Here is a 21573-nt window from a genome sequence, read left to right on the forward strand (position 1 = left end):
AGAGCCGCCGTGAGGTTTTGATCGACTGACCCAAATCAGGGGTGCATACGGGAAACAAGCCAATGTTGAACTGGCATGCTTGAGAACAACAGGAGACAACTGTGGGTTTGCTTGATGTGGATTGTGGGTGTTAGTGACGATGGTGCAATACCACGAATATCCCGAGCAGAATATCCACTTTGAGCCGACGACAAACGAGCCGTGGATGGCCGCGGTCTACGATGGCACATGGGTGTTTGCGATGTCGACGGTCGGACAGTGTGGTTGAAGTTTTTTTTTCGAGAAAATTTTTACGAGCAATTTGTTGCCTCTATTGCGCAGAGTGGAGTGCCATAAGCGCCATCTGTCCAAGGGAAAAGGACCCACGATGCGCCTTTGGATGGACAGCACTGGAGACATGCTGGAGACATCCCACGCTCCGGAACGAGAGTCCGGAAGTATTACCTAACACTCCCGTTAACCGCCCTTCCGCACATGGCCTCATCGCCAAATGTCTATGGCCAGACCCTAGCAGGCCTACGATGATGGGATTCCGCCTCCAATCGGGACGGGGAGATCCTTCGGACGACGGATGGGACAGCCTTTTTCGATTCCGGGTCATTCCCAGACTACGAAAAGGCGTCATGCACACATGGCCATGCACCCACCAGTAGGTGTAGAAACTTTGGCGGCCAAGTCCAAAGACTCTTATTGACTCACGCGCCCAGTGCGCCCTACATACCGCTGATGTGCACCGCGCCCTGCAGAGCGCCTCATGTCAATGTCGCTATTGCACTAGTAGGCTGGTGGACAGGCCATAGACAACAACGCATATCACTTGGGCATCTCCCGGTTCATTGGCAACCACCCCCAGACCACAAGAGCTGACCAAGCTCCATGATGAATAATTCCCCGTCTTCGCTACACCGGAAATCATGTTCCTCGAGGCTGAGGTGAACCAGAACACCATCTCCAGGACTGTATTGCGTCAACCCTCTTGACATTTGCTCACCAAGCTCATTGCGTGCTCACAGCCGCAAACTTACAGACCACCCAGGAATTGCATCATGCACGCCTCCACTGACTCCTCTCTTTCCACCTGAAATTGGGAGATGGCAAAGCAGTCAGGCCTAAGCTCAGCCAACACCAAAATGCGATGCGTGCAAAATCACAAGCTTACTCGGAATACGCAAGTCTCTTTGAAAGACTGGTAGTTCTTACCCCGGCCATGACAAGCTCATTCCTTCGTGGGGAGCTTCGTGTATATGTGTATTATTCAGCTTCCCCTCTGCTTCATTATGTAGTCGAAGGACAACATGTTCCTCTACATTGTCTACTTTTCTTTACCCCAACTTTTGGCTCCCGTCGACGACGCCACATGCTTTCTCTTGCGCCCGCACTGCTACCAAAGCCGGTCAGACGGCCAGGGACTAGACGATCCGTCGACCGAGTTGTTGGAAATGGTGTTTGGGACGGTCTGTTGCTGTGAAGGCGCCGTTTTGGGTTGGGGTAGGTCATCACTCCTTTCGTCCAGCTTACTCTCTACCTTATATCCGTATTGCAGGTTGCATTGTATCCAGAGGTCAGCGTAACCAGATTTATGGTGACGGGTGGTTTCACATCACTTTTGGCTGGAGAAATCCTCCTCATCTGGTAGTGGCAGAGCGTCTTGCTCTGTCTATTGTCTCTATATATTCTACATGGCGTTTTCGCCTTTTTCAGTAAGGGTGCATCTAACATAGACATGTTTACGTGTGCACGGGGCAGAATTCAAGCACCATTGAAAGGGTGTATTGTCTAGTCATGCCACGAAATGTACAGCATGATACCGGCGCCGACAGCAATGGCGGCGAACTGAACGAGGGTCTTGCGCAGCTCGGCCATCTTGTTCGGGCCCGTCTCGAGTAGCTCGGGGATAACGGCGACGGTACCGACGTAGAGGAAGGTACCCGCGGTGAAGGGCAGAAGCAAATCGCCCCAAGTCTATCAGGTCCATCGTCAGCAACTTGCGATTCGTCACGCCAAACTTGCGTTGGCGGCACGAGAGAAACGGAGTGCAGGTTTTTAACTCACCAAGCTGGTACCCCAGAGCCCCGCGTTACGCGGCATACCGCCCTCGCCGGAGCCGGAGCTGCTGCCGCCGAGCTCCTGGACGGCGATGCCGATGAGGGTGCCGAGAAGGGCGCCGAGGGCCGTGACGAATTGGGCGCCCATGGCGGCGCGCTTGCTGAAGCCGGATTGCACGAGCAGGGCAAAGTCGCCGACCTCGTGGGGGATCTCGTGGAAGAAGACGGCTACGGTGGTGGTTGCGCCGATGGTCGGGGAGGCGTAGAAGCTGGCGGACATGGCGAGGCCGTCTGTGATGTTGTGCGTGAAGTCGGCGCTGCGGGATGTAAGTCAGTACAGTCATGAGTAGAATCGCGCCCGGAGGCCGAGTGGAAGACTGGGTGGGAGGAAGTCGTACATCAGGTTCAGGTAGCCTCCGAGTCTCACGCTGGGGTTCATCTCCTTCTCCGGCTTGTCCACGGCGCCGTCGGCTCCAGATCCGGAGTCGGTCCCGGCCTTCTTCTTGCGCGAGGTGACTTTGCCCGCCTTCTCCACAGCAGACGACACACCCTCGGCCTTGGCCTCCCCGTGCTCCTGCGCATGCGAGTGTCCACCGTGATCGTGCGAATGCCCCTCCCCGCCCGTAGCGATGCGCAGTCCCTTATCCATGGCCACGAACGTCATGAAACCGACGAGGATCGCGACGCCGAGCAGCAGATTGCGGTTCGGTTCGACGAGCACGAGGCGCGCGCGCTCGGGCTCGTCCTCGCCGAGGAAGATCTCGGGGAGCAGGTGGAACAAGGTGTCCCCCATGAGCCCTCCGACGGCGAAGGCGACCATGACGGAGAGGGAGGAGGGGTCAATGTCGGTCGGGCAGAGGGCAAGGAGGAAGTTGGGGGGCCCGGAGATGTAGAGGGTCGCCAGGAGGGCGTTTACGGCGGGAGAGCCGGGGAAGAGGGTTCCGAAGGCGCGAGAGAGGAGGGAGGGGGTTTCGGAGAGGGAGGCGAGTTTGGAGGAGGTTAGGGATTGGACTATCGAGCATTGCTGGGATGGTATCGTCAGTCGCGAAGCTCTAGACTGATGATTTTCGGTGCTCTGAGCTCTCCCGTGCGTCCAATCGGGTTTGCTTCATATTCTTCTCCTCCTCGCACTTACCTGCAGCTGCTCGTCAATCTCCTCGAGGCTGAGTGATGCCACGGGCTTGCTCGTGAGACCAATTTTCTCAGCGACGGTGGAGGCGAGGCCGAGCTGCACCATGAGGAAGAGAGCCCAGAAGGCTGGCTTCCAGGAACGAGCCATTGTCGCTACAGTTGCTTGTCAAGTTCGGTATTTGACTTTGAGCTTATCTCTCCGTTCTCCGACGTGTTTTATGTTCGATTTTCCCGAGGTTGAACGATTGTCGAGGCGGGGATGGGTGTGGAAGAAAAACGAGTGGAAGCTCTCGATTGCACGACGAGGAATTGTCGAGAGAAGCGAAGAAGGCTGTGGCGGTGATCCTAACACTTGTTGAGATCTCTCTCTCGTTTACTCCAATTTCCGCATAGTGCAGAAAGCCCCCCTCTCCTCCCTGGATAAGCTGTCATCTCATTCCCTCTTCCAAACCTTGGCGAGCACGTCCGCTGCCGCTGCCGCTGCAGTGCCGGCCGAGGGAGACGCTGTAATTCCGACCATTTTCGGCCGATGACCGGTGCGAGCTGTGCCTTTCCAGGTCGCTGGAGCCTGGAGGAGCTGCTGAGAGGGTCGCGTGCCGCTGATTGTGAGGGTGCTGCTCAATGGAGGGGGTAATGCGAGCTGTGTGCAAGCTGAGAAGCATAAAAAGGCCGCTAGGCCATTTTCGGGACTTGTTGTGCAAGTCTTGCGTCCGATGATGAAATTGGCAGGATAACTCATCCTCACGACTTGCCCAATAATCGATATGGGTTGGAAATTTGGTACAAGAACACGGGTCAAAGTTGCCAAATATATTTGGGAACAGAAAATGCAGAAGGAAGGGGGTTCTCGAAGCATTTATTCACTTTTCTCGGCCTCCTTCCTGCTTGGACCCTTAAGGTACAAGAATTGAGACTAAACCTCTTGGTACTGGGAAAGAGCTGGGGGGTTTCGAGTACCCGGACGGGTCGGTTGGTCGTTTCCACTTTCCATCACCACCACTTGCCGCGTGAACGACATTCCCTCTTCAGTTTCGTGGGAAAGAAAGAGCAAATGCAAGACCCTGTTTGGCCCAATGCTGCTACGGGATGTTTTGAGCACTGACAGGAAATGGGTAATGCTTGGGAAGTGACGGGTCCTGATTTGCTGGGAAGGTTGCATCTTGCTCTTCGGGATGTGGGAGTAGAAGCGGGTGTCAGTGTCACCGAGCTTTTTGGGTGAGTTCTGACGTCGCTCCGTGAATCAGGTGTGGTACGCTCCTCGAAGCTCTGTTAATTGTGTGTTTTGTCTTCAATTAATTTCGATGAGTCTGGCAAAGCATCCCCGTTGAAAATCTGGGAACCGTGCAAGAGAACGAGGGCACATTGGCTACGTCCGTGTCCATGCTACCTCTTCACTCTCGTTCAAAGTGCCAAAACTCCCGTGTACCATGCTGTATCTTCAAGAAATCGCATTCGTGTAGCACACATTTGTTCAACTGCATGGATATTAACAACATTGAAATCCAATAGCATTATCCATGGTCTGTCCGGGATGAACTGGTGGCCCATGTCTCCCGCTAGAACCGGCCCAGACTTCACGGGGGACCAGGATCTCGGACCGGCACCTTCACCAAGAGGACACCGAGCGACCAATGATCTTGCGCTAGTGACTCATCGTTTGAAGCTCCAGGAACTCCAGCAAAGCCTTTAACCATCAGGCCTTCTGCTTTTCTTTGCGACTTCGACCTCATGGCTCTGTTGTCCTGGTGGGTGGCTTCACTAAAGATGATAAACGATCTACTTCTCTGGTGCCGTGAAACCCCACACATCGCGATCTAGGAGCTATTCGTGACCAGTATGAACATTAACGGCAAACATTACAGTTAGGATGATTGCCGTTCGTGCTCCTATTAACCACGAATAACGTCTCAGATGGATCCTCGCTCGATGCTGGCGAGACACCCCGTGTATAGCCAAGTAGACTGTCCAACAGAAGTAAAGCCGTCTTATTCTCTACACCAAATTGAACTGCTGCAAATAAGATGTTCGTCTAGCAGTCGCGTTTCGATTCGTAAGAATTGCCGTCTTCAGCCCACACGCCTAGGCACCGGGACGCACATTTCTATGCCGTGCCATATCTCGTGGAATAGGAGTGATTGCTCAGATACTTGGTGACCGATGGTTTGAACATCCTCACCGAGATGGTTTTCTCAATGGATGGGCCCTTCGGGGGTGATTATGTGACCGTTGATGACAAGAAACTGTAGTTACCAAGGTTCGATGACAACGACGAAATCCGGCCAAACGGGTGCCCAAATCTTTTCGGAGATAATGTTCATGAGACCCATATTCAGGCGTCAAGCAGCCAGAATGTGTCAAGTCCATTTGTTCTTGTAAGTCTACCTTATTGAGCAGTTGTAGTCTTTCTCCGGCTTTGTCGGCTATAAAAGATCCAACCCACCGTCTCATCACCCTGCTTCTACTCGTTCATCTTATCCTCGTCGCCCCATCTTTCCATCACCTTATCTTCCAAAGACATACCAATCCTCGAACATATCGCCTCCTCACTCTTTTACTCGCAAATTGCAGTCAACTCGCATACAACATGTACATATACAACGTTTTCGACGCAATAGAGAGTGCCATCGATGCATACGACGGCAAAATATCAGACTACTACTTCCTCAACCAATGCATGCGCATCGTTTGCGAATTATACGGAATGGTTATCCTCGGCATCATGGACTATTTCCTCGTGCTCCTCGTGCTTCGATTCGACGCCGAGGAGCAGCCGTGGCGCACACTCGGCCACGACCCTTACGGGTTCATCTGGTCCAAATACACCAAGGTCTACGACGTCGGCAGCATTGAAGATTTCGGCACGCAGCAGGCTGGCAATAACGGAACTATTCACGGCTTGGATCTTCTGAACGGCACAACGCCTGGTCAAGAACCTAACTATAGGCTGGTCCTGCGCAGACACGGCAAGGGGTGTTGTGGAGGTATTTTTGGAGAGTATGATGGGTGGAAAATTTTTGGATTCCTTATACACTATGTCATACATGACGTTCGAGCTGGTGTAGCCGCTACGAGACGAGCTCGAGAAGAGAGCGGCATTGAAGACTCGGAAGCCGCCACGGAGCACTATCTCATATGGGGCTTGTCGGTCGTTCCGATGTTCTTCAGCGGACAGTCTTACTACGATAATGCTTGGGAATCGATACTTCTGCTGATCATGCTGGAGAGCATCAACCAGGCACTAGCCTTGTTCTATCGCCTTCGAATTGAAGAGGAGCTGTGAAGGTATGAGAGCAATATGAGACCTCGGGTGAAGGAACATTGTGCGAAAGATGAAAGGGGTTGGAAAGGGCCCATACAACCAACATTACAAGAAAAGAAATTGAGGAAGAAAACGGAGTAGTCGATCCTATTGTAACCTGTGATTGATTTGCAATCACGAATCCTAGGGAAGGTAAAACGGCAGCGAAGATTCAATGCGGGTCGAAGTAGCGACAAGACCAAGCAAAACCATGATGATGAAGCGTCGCCGTCAGGCCCTGCTTCTAGTAATACCTATGGCCGAGACGTCACTGCCTAGATGGAGATAGGGTTGCTGTTGCCCGGGTCGACGAGAGGGAAGGTACTATATACCTTTCTTTCACAATGATCAGGCTCAGCAGCAATGCCGGCTGAACCGTGTCGGACACGGGGAACTGGGAAAGAGGAGTCATCATGATGTGTATCGCAGTTGTCGCAGATGTCTGCGCACCATGGAAGGAGCAGTCATCTCTAACTGATCATAGCCGAATGTTTGGGCAGCTTCCATGTTACGCTTGCATTTATTCCGTAGGAACATGCAGATAGTGAGCAAGAATACATTAGTCTCAGTTGGTGCTTGCCGAATATATGCTTTCATCAGACATGTCAAGAAGAAATTGCGGAAGGGATGATATGCTCAATGACTGCCTCAAACCTCCAGACATCTGCAACTTCCGCATCGAAATAGTAGGACTGGGTAGTAACACTAGCCCAACCGCGTCAATTCAAAATATCGGAAGCAAGTAAGGGTATTCCTAAATTTCAAAGTCGGAAGGCTCGACTCTGTTCCATGAAGTTCTTGGACTGGTATATAGACCCATCATCTCCCCCCATCTCTTCTCCTCCTCTTCTTCTTCTTTTCTTCTCCCAGGAGGCCGCCTATCATTCACCATCGAATAATCAAAGCGAGCCGCATAGCGATACACACTTATACTTATACTTACAACATGGACCTCCTTTCCGCCTTCATCCTCGCGACACTGGTCGTGGTCGCCCTCTGTTTCCTCGGAATCCACTATCGACGATCTCTCCGACGTGGCTGGACAAAATTCTCAAACACCACAGCCTACACATGGGCTCGTCCGGTCATGGTCGCGTTTCTGAAGGTCTTCCTGAGCGGTATGGAGAAGGCCGCAACGGAGATCATCAAGGAGATCGCTCTGGTAATCTGGAGAGGAATGACGGGCTTTCCGAAGCCTTGTGCCGCTCAGGGCGGTGCAGGTGGACGTTGCCCTGATGAGCCCATCGTGGTTCACAGAGGGTGTCTCACCCGACGGTGTCTTCTTTTGACAATCTCCGACGCCCCGGTCCTTGGGCTCCAGCGGGGGACCTCAAAAATTATGTGCTCTCACGGGAGCTTTTTGGACGACGAATTCTCTTACGACATCTTACATCACGGTATCTTGCTTCACGACATCTTGCTTCATGGCATCTTGCTTCATGGCATCTTGCTTCACGACATCCTCCACATTGGCAACCTGTATGACAGCCTCTTCCATCATGGATCTCTTACTGTGTCTCCTCCATCACGGCATCTTCTACGACGACGTCCTGACCAAGAGACTCTCTGCCATGGCTATCCCCTATCATGAGGTTTCCCATCACAGCGTCTTCCCGGCATCTTGTACATCATCATCTCTCAGCCTGGACCCCCTATCACGCCGTCTCTTAAAGAAGCATTCTTCGTCATGGCTGTCTCTTATCGAAACGCCTCCATCACGGCATCTCGCCCAGCAGCATCTCCCATCATGGATCTTCCATTGCAACGCCTTTCTCTCACAACATCTACCGTCATTGCCGTCTCCCATCACGACGCTTTCTATCGCAGCACCTCACGACATGGTGCCTTCTATCGAGGCATCTGCACTGGCTTTTCTCACGTCATCGGCACATGTGTCGTGACGAAGTCATGTACTCTATTCGGCTTGTCCAAGGTCATTGCCAAAGCTATTCGTCATGGCTTCGACTCACGAGCCTGTCTTCCACCAGATGACCGACTGATCACTTCATCTCAATAACTTCCTTGTCAAGAGTCTGGCCACGAAGACTTGTCATCTATGCGATGTTGTAGGATGGCTATCCTTACTGGCTGTCGTGGTGTCGGTCCCTCCCGGACTGTCTCCAGAAAGCCTGCCAACATCAGTACCATCGTCGAATACCCCTAGCCAGACTGGACTTCGGGACGAGAAGCCGTCTCTTCATCCGTGCTCTTGGAGTCCAAGTCTGAGGATAGTTACCTGCAAGCTGGCACACCAAGACAGTGGTATGGCTTCCTTACCTTTGCTCTTGGTTACCTGAATACGCAGCTAACGCCTTCTGCAGGTTCTGTCCCTCACAGCTCGTGTCTGTTTTCCAGTATGGCTCAGTTCAGGTTGGGTGAAGCTGTTCTTCGTAGCTGGGGCTGGTGGTTCGGGTCACATGCTCTGCGGGTAGGTCAAGTTCTGGAGTCTCTCTGTTCAACACAGCTGACAAGAATTTGAGGCTCTGGAAGTCTTGGCCAATCAGGTGACGCATACTGCTGGACCTGTGTCGAAGGTGTTGATGCCGCCACTGTCTCCTTCACCATGGGTTACTTCTCTTTGACTATTCGTCATTGCAGTACAATCAACCATGAGCGGGTGGGGCGCGCCAGAAAGCACATGGGGGTGTGTCAGTGCGTGTGACAGCCGCTGGAAGGAGCATCAAAAGGTGGTCAGAGCTTCCCAAGTCGCTGGTTCCCTCTGCCAAGTCTTGCACCTCCTCCTCCAAGCACCTGGAACCCCGCCATGCCCGCCTCTTTTGCAGCATCCAAGGTGGCTGTGCAAGCAATCGACACTTCAACCCCTCTTACTGAACAATCAAACTTCAAGTGACGAATCCACTGAAGAGAGAGTGGATGGGGGGCGAAAAAGGGGTCCGTCACTTGTCGTCGAGTCTCCCATCAAACAAGGTGTCGTTGGGTGCAAGGACTGGGAACACCTTGAAAGTCAACAGTGGCCAATGACGTCGCTCGCCGCCCAGAGGCCTCTCGGGCACGCACCAGCGCCATCACCAAGCTAAAGCACGGCGCACCACCACCAACAGCTGCTTTAAGCGCCATGCAAGCTGTTTCGACGCACCCACAATCCAACCATACTCGCCCTCACTACACCCCTGGTCCTTGAATAGACAGAACCCGGCTCGTCGTCACAAAGTCTCAGAGCGCCATCCGAAGTGCCACTCACCTTTACCGTTCCTTGCGATTCCTGCTCAGAGGTTTCCTGCTGGCGAATAGCTATTGCAGTTCCCCTACACAGTCGTCACTTTGTCTGATCGCTGGCGTCCACCTAGTGTACCAACCAGACCTTTTATCCTCCGGACCGCAACTCGCTTCAACAACTTCCCGAGCAGACGCTCTCTCCCACTTGCAAACCGAGCCCCTTAGACTTTCTGGACCCCGCGGTCTCTCACCAAAGTTCTCCACGACATTTACGCGCCAGTCGCATCTCCAGACACCACCACCCAAGAGCAACCATCTTGTACGAGGCCCGACCTGACGTAACCAAGACCTCAACTTTCTGCGCCTGTTTTGCGCACCCATCTTCATCATGGCTTCGGGACACAACGTATGCCCTCCAAGACGGAGACAATATTGCGACCGCCCTCACTGACCTTGAGACCAGGACCCCAAGCTTCTGTACGCCATCAATGGCGTCCAAGCCTTTCACATCTCCAATGGCAAGGAGGAGTCGCTCACACCCGCCGGGCCCCAGACCTTGTCGCTGTTGATGGTACCGACTTCTTCGCCCTTCACCGACGCAGACTCCCCCGCCGAGGACTTCTACCTGCACCTCCATCTACCTCCCGAGCTCGATCTTCCTCTTCCTGCGACAACACAGATCTACCACCAGCCGCCAACTAGCTACCTGATTCCAAGATGGGATCTGGGCCCAGACAGTGGCGCTTTCACACGTATCGAGTTCCCAGACACTGGGAGCCGGAAAGGACTGCAGGAGGACGTCGACACCTTCGAAACGATCCTTGCGCAATGCACTGCATTCCTCGAGCGAGCCCCGCCGCCAAAGACCTCATCCAAATCGGCCAAAGCCGCCGCCGCAGCCTCCGCATACCCCTATGATGACCCCGTTACCGATCGTCCCTCTGCCAAGTCCAGAGCTGCCGCCGCCGATGGCCTCCCCGCCTACAACCCGGCCGACTACCAGCCCGGACAGGGCTATGCCCCGGGAGCCCACAGCTCCCAGCACAATGGCGGCCGGATTGTCCTGATTGACGAAGAAGACGGAAGCGTCATTGGGGAGCTGACTGAGAACTACCAAGTTGTAGAGGAGCTGGGCGTCAAGCCTGGAACAAAAGGTAAGTTTGGCGGCACCTCGGCCGAGCTTGACTCACATGGCATGCTAGATCCGGTGGAGATTACACTCCCTGCCGACAACAGCCAAGCCATTACCGTTCAGCCCGTGTCGCAGGAGTACCGCGAGATGATTATGCACCCATCGTACAAGAAGTCGTTCTTGGTGTCGAATGCTTCAAAAGCGTCTCGACTCATTGTGACATCGTCGGACTTGATCACAAAGGGTTTGCAGTCCTCGGCCGACAACTTTACAAAGAAGACAAAGGCGACGACCGAACCCGTGACGTTCACTCCTGCCGCGCACGACCGTGTACGACGCATCAACCAGTTTTCCACCAAGGCGGCTGGTCTGTCGGCGACCACGGTTGGAGCGGTGGGCAAAGTTGCCCAAAACCTGGGCGCCACCCTGGCTAGAAAGAAGGATGGCAGTGGAAGAGGATACGATAAGGATGGCAACCCAATTGAGGGTTACAAGCCTGGCCTGCTGAACAGGAGCTTGATGGCGTTCAACACTGTTGCGGACGGCATCGATCAAGCAGGACGTAATCTGTTGACTGGCACCTCTTCCAGCGTGTCACAGATGGTGGAGCACCGTTGGGGTGCTGAAGCTGGCCAAGTATCCAGGAACATTGGCGGCGGCTTCAAGAACGTCGGGTTGGTGTACATTGATGTGACTGGTGTATCCCGCAGAGCAATCTTGAAGAGCGTAGCAAAGGGTATGGTCGTCGGTAAGGTAAAGGGTGGTGGACAGATCATCGTCGGAGGCGGCGATGGCGGAGCAGTGGGTTATCTGGAAGACCAGAAAACTCGCAAAGACGACCAGAGCGATACGGCCAGTATGTACACGGCGTATGAGGGCAATGGCAAGCAGCCAGCTGGCAAGAGGCCGTAAGTGTGTATTGGAGGATAATTGTTCTGAGTGAAATAGATGGGACCCTTGGACGTTTAAGAGGTACTGAGTTCAGTGTGAAAGACTTGGAACGAAGAGGGATGGATGGTGGGGGCCACTATGCAGTTTTGTCCAGGCAGTGCGTATACAATACGAGTAAACGAAACCTAGGTAGCCCAATCAAAGAAACCATAAGCCACTACCCCTTAGAGTCCGCTGGCCGCATTTGTAAGGCTAGAGAATTCATATTGTAGGTGAAGAGTGTTCGTTCGGGACAAGCCTTGGACGGGTAAGACGGAGTACACATCCAGGTGCCGGTGTGCCGGAAGCCGTCGGCGATTACCTAATCTTAGACAAATGGTCACGTGGATCCGCAAACGCCTTGCCGGGTCTGATTGTCTCAGTGTAGCCACTTTAGCCCGTCCGGTCGCGTCAGATCGCGCTTTCCTCCTGGCGCCCACTTCCATCAATGCGACTACTGTGATATTGGAAGGGATCAGGCCCTCAGCATGGAGCCTTCTTGACATCGGTGCTGTTCTGTTGTGGCTCGCGCTCTCCTGTTCCCGTTCGAGAGAAAGACAGAGAGATTGGATATCCTTTTGGGTTCGTGCCATGATGCCTTAGTTCTATGCAGCCCAAACACATCAGGTAATTTATCCATTTGCCAACCATCCGTCACCTGTTGTTGCAACGCAGCCCAACTCTCCCCGTCTTTTGCTTCCTCCCGCCAACCTGCCCCGCCATCCCGCCAAATCCTGGACGACATCCACCCGGCGGTTTTCCTCTCCGCCGTATTGCCAACCTCCACTCACCGAGAAACGAGTAAATGTGTCGGTTCGAGCTATTAGGCGCTTTCATCTTGCTTCTCCGTGACTTTGGCGAAAAGTCAAGGTCCAAGAAGCCGCCGCAACCACGCGAAATGTGCCACATCCTCCTCCTCCTCCTCCGTCCCCTTCTTTGAACCCATGATCGAATCCCTGTCTGTAACCTAATCCCCGACTAACACCTCGATTCTCTCCCCTCACTAGAAGCAAACAGCCGGCATGCTCCACGAAGTCCTCCTCGCCCTCTCTGGGCACCCCTCCCCTCTCCTCCGAACCGACAACACAGATCCCAATGCGCTATCAACGGCAATCTCACCACCGGAGCGCGAACTCCTAGCCACCGCCGCCCACCTGAGCGACCTCCATGTCAAACTGCAGAGCTACACCGCCCCCATCGCCGCCGAGCACCCATCTACGATATGCCGCGCCACCGCCACCGCGATACAGTCCGTCCACCTAGCCGCTTTCCAGCGCAAGGTCCTCGATGTCGAGGAGACGATACTGCGCAAGGACTCGAGTCTTGTCGGCGCCTACAACATTGTGCCATTGACCGCCGTTGTGGGGGAGTTTTCTGAGTGGACGAGACGCATGGAATGGTTGTGGGAGATCGTGCAGTTTATGCTAAAGAAGCAGCAAGGGCAAACGTGTCGCGGGGCACAGCTGATTGACAGGCTGAGGAGTGAGCTGCAGAGCGGCTATGTCGATATTGAGAGGACGGCTATGAGCCTCGTATCCGTGGCAGAGACGGCCTGGCTGAAGCAGGTTTCTGCTTGGATCCTCTACGGACGATTGCCGACCTTTGGAGGGGAGGACTTTTTTGTGCAAAAGTCGGAGGGAGGTGACCAGGTATGTCATCGGCAATGGGTCACTGTGAGGTTCATGACTGACCGCGACAGGAATACATCTCGGTGCCGGCTTTTCTACCCAACTTTGTAACCCTACCAACGGCATCGTCAATGCTCTTCATCGGCAGGTCGCTCAACCACGTCCGTGTCAAGGGCAGTGTTGAATCTGGCTTACAAGGCCTCGATCACCTGTCTTCGCAACTAAAAGAGCTATCCGCTTTAACCTACCCTCTCCACACGGCGAGCTTCTCGCGCGCCATTACCTCGATCCGCCTCACACTCTCACGGACGATCTTGCTCAAGCTCCTGCCTCTCGCCAAAGTTGTTGAGGCACTGCAGGTTTTGCGAGAGTTCTTCCTTCTTGGCCGCGGCGAATTTGCCATGGCTCTGACGCAGCAGGCTGACGAGAAGCTCCGGAGCAGGTGGAAGAGATCCGACAATCTCGCGTATGAGAAGCGAGAAGGCCTCGGCACCTTTGCCGTCAAGGAGGGCGAGGTCGCCGCCGTGCTGGCCAAGACATGGGCGGCCATGGGCTTGATGCAGGGACAGCACGCGGACGAAGACGAGGGGTTGGAGATTGCGAGGGAGCTTCTGCGGTTGACTCTCACAAAGTCCAAGCCGGCAGTGCCTCTCAAGCTCGAAGCAAGCGTATCACGGCCCGCGACGAAAACTCTGGCCACGACCCCTTTCCGCAACCTCCTTTTATCAGTCCCTGTCGTCTTGACAATGCAGATTCCCTCGCCCATGGACATGTTCCTTACCCCTTCCGACTTACAGATCTATTCCACCATCAACTCATACCTTCTCTCTATTCGCCGCGCACATATTCGTCTCACTGAGCTGTGGAAGATCACATCCCTACGCCGGCATCATCCGGCACCCCCAGGACCACCCGCCGGAAGCACTCGAGCGGGGCGCTCTAAGGTGATACTGCTGCGTCAGCGCTATACGCAGCGGTCCAATGCCTTGCGCAGCGCCTGGGTGACATGCAGCTCTGCTATATTCTTTCTCTCCGAGACGGAGGCATACTTACAGACGGAAGTAGTGGCTGGCCTATGGGACGGCTTTCACGACTGGCTGACTCCCAAGGCAGAGACGGACGGCACTGAAACGGGGCCTCAGGGTGTATCAACCAAGGCAGCATCTAAACCTTCGACAGTAGTCGAGGCAGAAGATGAGGACGACGACGACATATGGCTAGCTCAGAGCACGCCAACAACAAAGTCATTCAAGCGAGCAGAACCAACCACGACCACAACTCACGACCCCCAGAGTCTCGCCACGGCCCACAGGGCCTACCTCCGCGCCCTCTCCACCCGCCTCCTCCTTACCTTTCCCACCTACACGGACCCGCTGTACAGCCTCCTCACGCACACGGATCACCTCGTCGCACTGACGCAGCGTCTCCACGCCGTCTGGACCTCGATGGACCTCGAAGCGGACGCGGGCGTCGTCGACGCTTTTGTGGACCTCGAGATTGAGGAAAAAGAGGTCCGCGCCGCGATCCGCGACGTGGAGAAGCATGTCAAGGACGGGATCCGGGACGTGATTGCTGCGTTGCGGAGCCTGGAGGCGGATCCGGCGGCGTTTGCGGACGAGGAGGAGGGCGGCGAGGAAGGGGTTCTTAGAGAGGAAGGGGAGTATGTGCCGCGGAGGGTCGGTGGCGTGGAGAGGTTGCTGATGAAGCTTGATTTGGCGGGGTGGTTTGGGGAGAGGAAGGATGATTTCGGCTTCGTGTTTAGTGAGTACTGAACGCGGCGGATGGACATTGGCGGAAAGAGTGAGCATTTGCAACACGCGCACCTATACACACGACACATGTGGAATGGACAAAGCCTGTTGCCACCCCCGCAAAGGGCAGATGCTGGGGAGAGGGTTCCTCGAAACACCCCCGATTCCGATAAAGACCACGGAACAGAGCGGAGAAAGATAGTACGACGATGGAAAGGGACACATTCCGTCATAAATCCGAATCTTGAAATCGCCCCAGAAAACCGGGGAACACAAAGACCGTTCATGGCACTCCGGGTGACCGTCTGCAAAATTACGATGGTGGTGGTGGTGGTGAGATGTCACTTCCTCTGCTGGATTAGACAAGCGAGGAAGCTCTTCCACGACACTCCGTACGCCTTCCTTTCTTCCACCTTCCGCTGTCAAGGTGGGAAAGGCAGAGAACGTGTTTTGTGCAGCGGTGGTGGGGTGATTTTCGGCCAGCCGGGACCCAGCGAAGTGGTGTAAACGGCATAGTGAAGTTTGGCATTTTGTTACCGGCGGGACGGACCGGGGGAACGTCATGGGTCACGCCAGAGCGGAGCTGGTGTCGCCAGGTCGGTGTCGTTTGTGGGGGGGGGGGGGGGGGGGTTGCTGGGGGGGGGGGGGGGGTGATTCCGGGTGGGGGGGGGGGGGGGGGGGGGGGGGGGGGGGGGGGGGTGGGGGGGGGGGGGGGGGGGGGGGGGGGGGGGGGGGGGGGGGGGGGGGGGGGGGGGGACGTTCTCGGCTGGGCTTGGCGTCGTACCGAAATCTCACGATGGGGAGTGGAGTTGTGTGGTGTGACATTGACGATAGGTAACCCGTTCACTCGCGGCGGAAAAGCTTCAGTATTCTTGTCCGTCGTGTAATCGAGCTTGTGCGAGTGTGTGTTCTTCCTTATCTCAATTTTTTTTCTTCAGAGCATCGAGCACTAGCAGTGGGCGTTGACACCAACATGACCATGGAACATTCTCTTCAGTCATGCACAATGAGGTAGTTTGAGCAAATCAGAATCGAGGCAATAATGCATCTTTGTGCCTTCATTCATATTTACGAAATACCTAATCCAGAAAGGAAGAGGTTTCGAAGGTAGTCGTTTCGATTCGTACAGGGCTTGCTTGCTTGCTTTCGCAATTCATCCAATTCATCCATTCCATCCCAGCTCTTGGGGGGGGGGGGGTTTCCAGTCCAGCGCCTGTTTGATGCATCTTCCATGGAAGGAAAAAAGTAAGAAATTACATACAGAGAGATTGATGCACACACTCCAAAGAGAAGAAGAAGAAAAAAAGAAAAAGAAAAAAAGGGGAAGTCCAAAACGCCATTCCACTCCATGCTGTGAGCGGGAGGAATTGTCCCCATGGTACCGTGTCCTGCCCATCATATCCACATTGCTGTCATTGTGTGTTGTTTCCTGTTCTGTTCTGTATGTGCTGCGCATGATCCGCTGTTTGTGTTTTGCTCCCTTCTTGGAGTCTGTGTAAGTCGATCTCAAGTCGATTTGGATCTTCCATCCGAAAATGTGCTTGTTTTTGGTTCTTTGTTGTCCCCCGCAAGAGATGAGAAATCCGTAACAAAGTGATAAGTTTTGGTTTCCAATGATGAAAGAAAAAAAAGAGTTGATCAGAAAATGACGCCTCCTGCATTCATCTCAATAAGTCGAAATCGGGCGTTGTCGCAATGGACTTGAAGCTTGATCAGAGGGGCGGCGCTGGAAAAGGTGTTGCATAAAGGCCTTGGGGCCTACATGCTCTACGTCGACAGACCGGGAGGTCATGGGCACCGGGATGCGGGTAAACTTCTTCGTTTGCCAGCGGGTCTTGATGCAGTCGTCGACAAGGGCCATGAGGCCTGTGGCGATAATCACATCGGCGACGTCGGTGACGGCGTCAAGGACGCTGCGATCGCTGATCCACATGTGGCAAGGGGGCACCCAGCCACCGGCACTTTCATCCTCAATAACTTGGTTGGGCGAACGTGTCTCGGGGACAATGTGCGCAACGGCATCCCGGGCGTCGTTGTTGCCGTCCTTGACGAGGTGGAAAGAGACGACACCGAGGTTCTTGTCAGTGACACGCTTCCACTGGTACTTGTGACCCCACCAGTCAAACTCGTAGCGCTTGTTGTTGGCACCGCCGCGGCGTGACACGTCGACGCGCGCATAATTGGAGAACTCGAGCTTCATGGTGTTGCTGGGAACCGGTCGAGCTTTGGATTTCGCTTCAAATGAGGCTGAACGCTTGAAACTTGCCGCGTCGTCGCCAAAAGTGCGCATAGACGAAGAGCTGGACTGTGGGCGCTGCGAAGCTCCGTCCTTGCCCTTGCCTCTGAAGATTGAGCCGCCCGAGTTGGTGCGCGACAGAGGAGGTCTCCTCATGGAGAGGGTCTTGATGGCGCTTGAGACGGATCGCTGGAGTGTTGGTCGCTCTTGGTTGGTTTCCTCAACGTACTTACGTTTAGAGTTGCAGACTTCGCGGCCGGATTCGCGGCAGTAACGTCGAAGCGAGAACTCACGCTTGCTGAGGTCGTACATGCGCAGGTGGAAGAGCTGAATGTTGAAGGGGCGTCGACCGGGGGCGACGGTGTCTACTCTGAGATTCATGTTGCCGTCCGGGGTAAATTCGTCGTGGCAGATAGATAACCTGTTCATGGATGGGAACAGTTTGCCAAAGTCCTGGGGTGTGGATGGCCGTACATCAGTGTCGATGATATCACGGTAGTAGGTAGGCAAAGGCGGGATGTCGCGGTGCTTGTCGAAGTTGTCTAGTTCGGCTTCCCGTTGAAGCTCAAGCTCATCTTCGTCGTCCGAAGCCAAACTTGAGTCGAAAGTGTCGACGGAAGATCTCAAACAGTTACTAGTAGAAGGGGATATGTCTTCCTCGTAGACAGGCGGGATCTTGTTAGAGACGGTTCTAGCTTCTTTGACTGATGACGCTTCGGTGCTCGCATAGTAAGAAGTGGGTGTTGTGCTCTGTGATTCATACGTCTCGTATGAGTCGCAAGATTCGCTACTCCTGCGGAAGTCTCGGCTACTTGTCGAGCTCTTGGAGCTGTTTTTCCGATATGAATGTGACATGGCGATATGTAATTGTGTGTTGTGCTGGTTGAGCCGGAGGGGAGATTCGAGGTTGAGAGAGGAGTGTTGTTGAAGTTATACAATGTAGGAGAGCTGTGTCTGTATGCCAGGATTGCTAGGGGAGGGAGCAAGGCTTCATATAATCCAAATGGAACAAGGCCTCTGAGCAAGTGAGCTGGCAGATTGGGCTCCAGAGATTGGGGGAAGAGGGCGTGAAGTATTGTGCAGGTTGGTGAAGGATTGGGCAATAACGTGTGTTTGACGTGAAGCCAGGGTGTTGGTTTCCGATGAGGACCTGAGGCGATGGGGCCGGTTGGATAAAGCAGGGGGTGTATGATTCCGAGGCGGTTGGGGATGGAAAGGAGTTGAGATGTGAGAGTGATTATAAAGTGAGTATGATCAAGAGTTCGTGGATATGATACAAGTGCAAGAATATAGCCATCAGGCAGGAGGGCAGTTCGATGAGAGCAATAAAAAAAGTGCAAGGACGGAAAGAGTAATACGTGATGCTGGGGGTCGGGGCGCGACGGGTGGGAGGTGGTTTGCTTCTTAACGGAGGGTGGGCAGCTCTGGCGCGGACGGGCAGGGAAGACGTAGGACGGGGATCGGAGATGGCAGAGGCAGCGACGGCAGAGACGGGGAAAGTCGTCCAGCTCAGGATACTTCGGTACCTGAGGTACGTAGTGAGGTATACAGAGTACCTACAGAAGGACCCCAGGCGGTACGACACCACACGACTGGAATTGGAACAACCGGCCCTGCACTGCTACCTTCCCTTGGGTACAACTCAGAAGTACTTGCCATCCCCCCTGCTTGACCCAAGATGCCTTACGGTGCCCACTACCAGCTGCTTGCTGTATGGTCTTCTCCCTCAGAACCCCAAAAGATTGGACAAGACGGGATGGATGGGTTGGAGAGGGAGGAGGAGCGACAGGGTTTTCCGTATGGCTGGCGAGAGGCCAGGCCACCGCCAGAGGCGTGAGTCGCCCAAATGGACGGACGGTCTGCCTCTTGGGGAATGTGGATGCGTGAACGAAGGCGACGATGAGTTACAAGTCATCGACAAGTCATTCTGTGCCTCATCCTTGAGCGAGTTGGCGTGAAGGAGGACTCGGAACAGTAAAGTAGTGACATGGCGACAAGTACACAGACCCGTACTCTGTCATGTACCATGTTATCTTGCTATTTCCTTATTCCCTCCCCATTTTTGGCGACAACGAGACACGAAGGCACTGCATGTGTGGGGGGAAAAGACGGGAGGAAGTCTCGCTCGGCTTGGCTTTGCAATGCAGACAAGTCACCCGGCCGAGCGAGGGAAAAGAATCACCGGGAAGGAGCCAGCGGTCTCTCGGCCTTCTCAGTCCTCCTTCCCAAGTAATAAGGTGTCCGTAAGGTAAGGTATGGAAGATGGAAGGTACGCATACCTTGGGCAAGAAACGGGGAAAGCAGGAACGGTGGCCCGCCGTGGGATGTTCCCTGCCCTATACGGTACGAATTGCTTGTGACCTCTTGCCTTTTGATTCTGGCCTGGCCGAAGGAACTTTTAGGGGAGCAACAATGTCCCACGAATAAGGCGCCGTGTCGCATTTGCAAATTTCTCGCTGTCACCATTTTTGCGACTCCAACACTGAAGATTTCAAAGACGCCCGACAGCGAATACGTCTCGCAGCATTGCTCGAAAGGGAGCCAGGGTGGCACGACAGGTCTCGCGGTTTTAGCTTCCGGTGGCATGTTTCCTAGAGACCTTGACCCTGTCTGTCTGCCCGCTAACTTCTACGCAGTACGCAGTAAGGGTCGGAGCCCACAGTCGCACCCAGATTCTTCACTGCAAGGATAGAGAGACCGAGGGAGTCTTGGGGAGTGTCCCGCTGGGACGGTCGGAATGGAGACCTGCTTTGGAGCTTATTCCTGGCATCGTTCCCGCTGGAGACGCAGGCAGGCCACAAGGCAGGTCGGGAACATTCGGTTTGCGGCTTGCCCATCAATTTTGATCGGAAAGCCCCCCAAAACTCTGTTTGTAAGCTAACGATTCGAGCCCGACGACCGCCACGTACAACCCACGTCCCCCCATGTTCACTACTACGAATACAGTCACTTGTTCTTAAACCAGCTGGCGCCTCTCGTGGCTGAGTGAAAGTCACAGTCATCGCTATCGAAACTCACGGCTGGAAACAGGCACGCCGCACACAGGCTGGCTTGGGTCCCAAAGTCAAGGCGGTCTATCGGATGGTCTCCAGGCCACTGGATATCCCAGCAGCGACCGAGAAGATTCACTCCTGCCTGCGTGCCTGCTTGGCCTGGCTCTCACGGAGCTGGTCTCTTTTCTCAGCGGTCAATGACCCAATACCTCGTGGGCCGCCTGCTGTGGCTTGGGCGGCGACTAAAGCCTGAATGAACGTGTCGTGTCATCAGTAGGGAGGGACCTATCCGAATAATCCTGACGCCCGTGTCATTGCCATTTCCAGTCATCGTTGTGCTTCCTCGCGCGGCTAATGGGAAACCATGATACCTGATGACCTAATTAATACATACAACAGGAAGAATACGAAAGAAGAGGTTACTCGCCCAAAAAGAATGCAAAATGACCAAATCATCTTGCGAGGATCGTCCGTCCACCAGGGAGAATTTCCTCCTGCTGGCTTTTCCTTTTCTGCCCATCTGATTGATCCGTTGCTTCAACGATCGGCACTCGTCGCCCTTCCCGGATCGCTTCCCGTTTTCTTGGTCACCGTCTAGACTTGTCGACTCGCAGCCAGGGCAGCGCAGCTTACCCCCTCCTTGCCTCCCTGGATCTCTTGTCCCTCCAGCTTGGAAATGATCCCCTGCCAACTTCCCGACGAGACTTCGACCTGCATCTAGAACGTCCTCTTTTCCCTCACCTGCCACCCTTCTCTCCGTCATATTCTTCTCATTCGCTGGCAACCCCGTTATCTCTGTGTAATACACCAAACTCCACGCCGCACCACTCACTGGATCTCCAGATAGTTACTAGGTGACGTGCCACCTACGACCGTCGGCTTTGACTTCGTCTTACTACGCAATACTCCGTCTCACGCAATGAATTCATCGCGGCGCAACGTTCGACTTGCCCCTCTGCCCCGCCGCCCAATCCGCGACGGCCTCCCGTCGTCACATCCGCGATGCCACCCTCAAGCGCCCCATACGACTCCATCAACACGTGTAGACTAAAGGCCTTCTAGAAATTCCCGTCGATAGCCACTGCACTGCATAGCCGTAACCCGCGTCAGCCAGTCCAGCCCAGCTCAGGTATCCAACATGCTGATCACAGAGGGAACGGATGACACATCGTGCGCAACACCAGACCCTGCTCTGTACCCCACGGTTCACAGGCAACGCTTACTGCGCGCACACAGCCCTCAGACTGGCCCG

At 54.4% G+C, this 21573-nt stretch overlaps 10 protein-coding genes across 10 annotated transcripts; 7 read left to right on the forward strand and 3 right to left on the reverse strand.

Annotated features, from left to right (window-relative positions):
- Positions 1-1776: 1776 nt before the first annotated feature.
- Positions 1777-3324, reverse strand: CPAR01_10975 (ZIP Zinc transporter; the record flags this gene model as incomplete). Its single annotated transcript, XM_060495234.1, has 4 exons — positions 1777-1962; positions 2053-2362; positions 2444-3069; positions 3181-3324. 4 exons carry the CDS (start codon positions 3322-3324, stop codon positions 1777-1779), a joined length of 1266 nt encoding a protein of 421 aa, XP_060345582.1.
- A 765-nt stretch (positions 3325-4089) lies between these two features.
- CPAR01_10976 (uncharacterized protein) lies at positions 4090-4335 on the reverse strand (the record flags this gene model as incomplete). The annotated part of the gene is made up of 1 exon (XM_060495235.1): positions 4090-4335. One exon carries the CDS (start codon positions 4333-4335, stop codon positions 4090-4092), a length of 246 nt encoding a protein of 81 aa, XP_060345583.1.
- A 1425-nt stretch (positions 4336-5760) lies between these two features.
- On the forward strand, positions 5761-6456 carry CPAR01_10977 (uncharacterized protein; the record flags this gene model as incomplete). The annotated part of the gene is made up of 1 exon (XM_060495236.1): positions 5761-6456. The coding sequence occupies one exon, from the start codon at positions 5761-5763 to the stop codon at positions 6454-6456; it is 696 nt and encodes a 231-aa protein (XP_060345584.1).
- Positions 6457-7420: 964 nt separating this feature from the next.
- On the forward strand, positions 7421-8065 carry CPAR01_10978 (uncharacterized protein; the record flags this gene model as incomplete). The annotated part of the gene is made up of 1 exon (XM_060495237.1): positions 7421-8065. The coding sequence occupies one exon, from the start codon at positions 7421-7423 to the stop codon at positions 8063-8065; it is 645 nt and encodes a 214-aa protein (XP_060345585.1).
- A 96-nt stretch (positions 8066-8161) lies between these two features.
- Positions 8162-8491, forward strand: CPAR01_10979 (uncharacterized protein; the record flags this gene model as incomplete). Its single annotated transcript, XM_060495238.1, has 1 exon — positions 8162-8491. The coding sequence occupies one exon, from the start codon at positions 8162-8164 to the stop codon at positions 8489-8491; it is 330 nt and encodes a 109-aa protein (XP_060345586.1).
- Positions 8492-8830: 339 nt separating this feature from the next.
- Positions 8831-9616, forward strand: CPAR01_10980 (uncharacterized protein; the record flags this gene model as incomplete). Its single annotated transcript, XM_060495239.1, has 3 exons — positions 8831-8906; positions 8955-9068; positions 9447-9616. 3 exons carry the CDS (start codon positions 8831-8833, stop codon positions 9614-9616), a joined length of 360 nt encoding a protein of 119 aa, XP_060345587.1.
- Positions 9617-10039: 423 nt separating this feature from the next.
- CPAR01_10981 (uncharacterized protein) lies at positions 10040-11695 on the forward strand (the record flags this gene model as incomplete). The annotated part of the gene is made up of 2 exons (XM_060495240.1): positions 10040-10057; positions 10115-11695. The coding sequence occupies 2 exons, from the start codon at positions 10040-10042 to the stop codon at positions 11693-11695; spliced, it is 1599 nt and encodes a 532-aa protein (XP_060345588.1).
- Positions 11696-12735: 1040 nt separating this feature from the next.
- On the forward strand, positions 12736-15113 carry CPAR01_10982 (Spc97/Spc98 family protein; the record flags this gene model as incomplete). The annotated part of the gene is made up of 2 exons (XM_060495241.1): positions 12736-13362; positions 13413-15113. 2 exons carry the CDS (start codon positions 12736-12738, stop codon positions 15111-15113), a joined length of 2328 nt encoding a protein of 775 aa, XP_060345589.1.
- A 1645-nt stretch (positions 15114-16758) lies between these two features.
- Positions 16759-18183, reverse strand: CPAR01_10983 (uncharacterized protein; the record flags this gene model as incomplete). The annotated part of the gene is made up of 1 exon (XM_060495242.1): positions 16759-18183. The coding sequence occupies one exon, from the start codon at positions 18181-18183 to the stop codon at positions 16759-16761; it is 1425 nt and encodes a 474-aa protein (XP_060345590.1).
- An 823-nt stretch (positions 18184-19006) lies between these two features.
- On the forward strand, positions 19007-19974 carry CPAR01_10984 (uncharacterized protein; the record flags this gene model as incomplete). The annotated part of the gene is made up of 2 exons (XM_060495243.1): positions 19007-19161; positions 19965-19974. The coding sequence occupies 2 exons, from the start codon at positions 19007-19009 to the stop codon at positions 19972-19974; spliced, it is 165 nt and encodes a 54-aa protein (XP_060345591.1).
- Positions 19975-21573: the final 1599 nt, after the last annotated feature.

Source organism: Colletotrichum paranaense (genome assembly GCF_030867605.1).
Source record: "Colletotrichum paranaense strain IMI 384185 chromosome Unknown Scaffold_9.1, whole genome shotgun sequence".
Classification (NCBI taxonomy): Eukaryota; Fungi; Ascomycota; class Sordariomycetes; order Glomerellales; family Glomerellaceae; genus Colletotrichum; species Colletotrichum paranaense.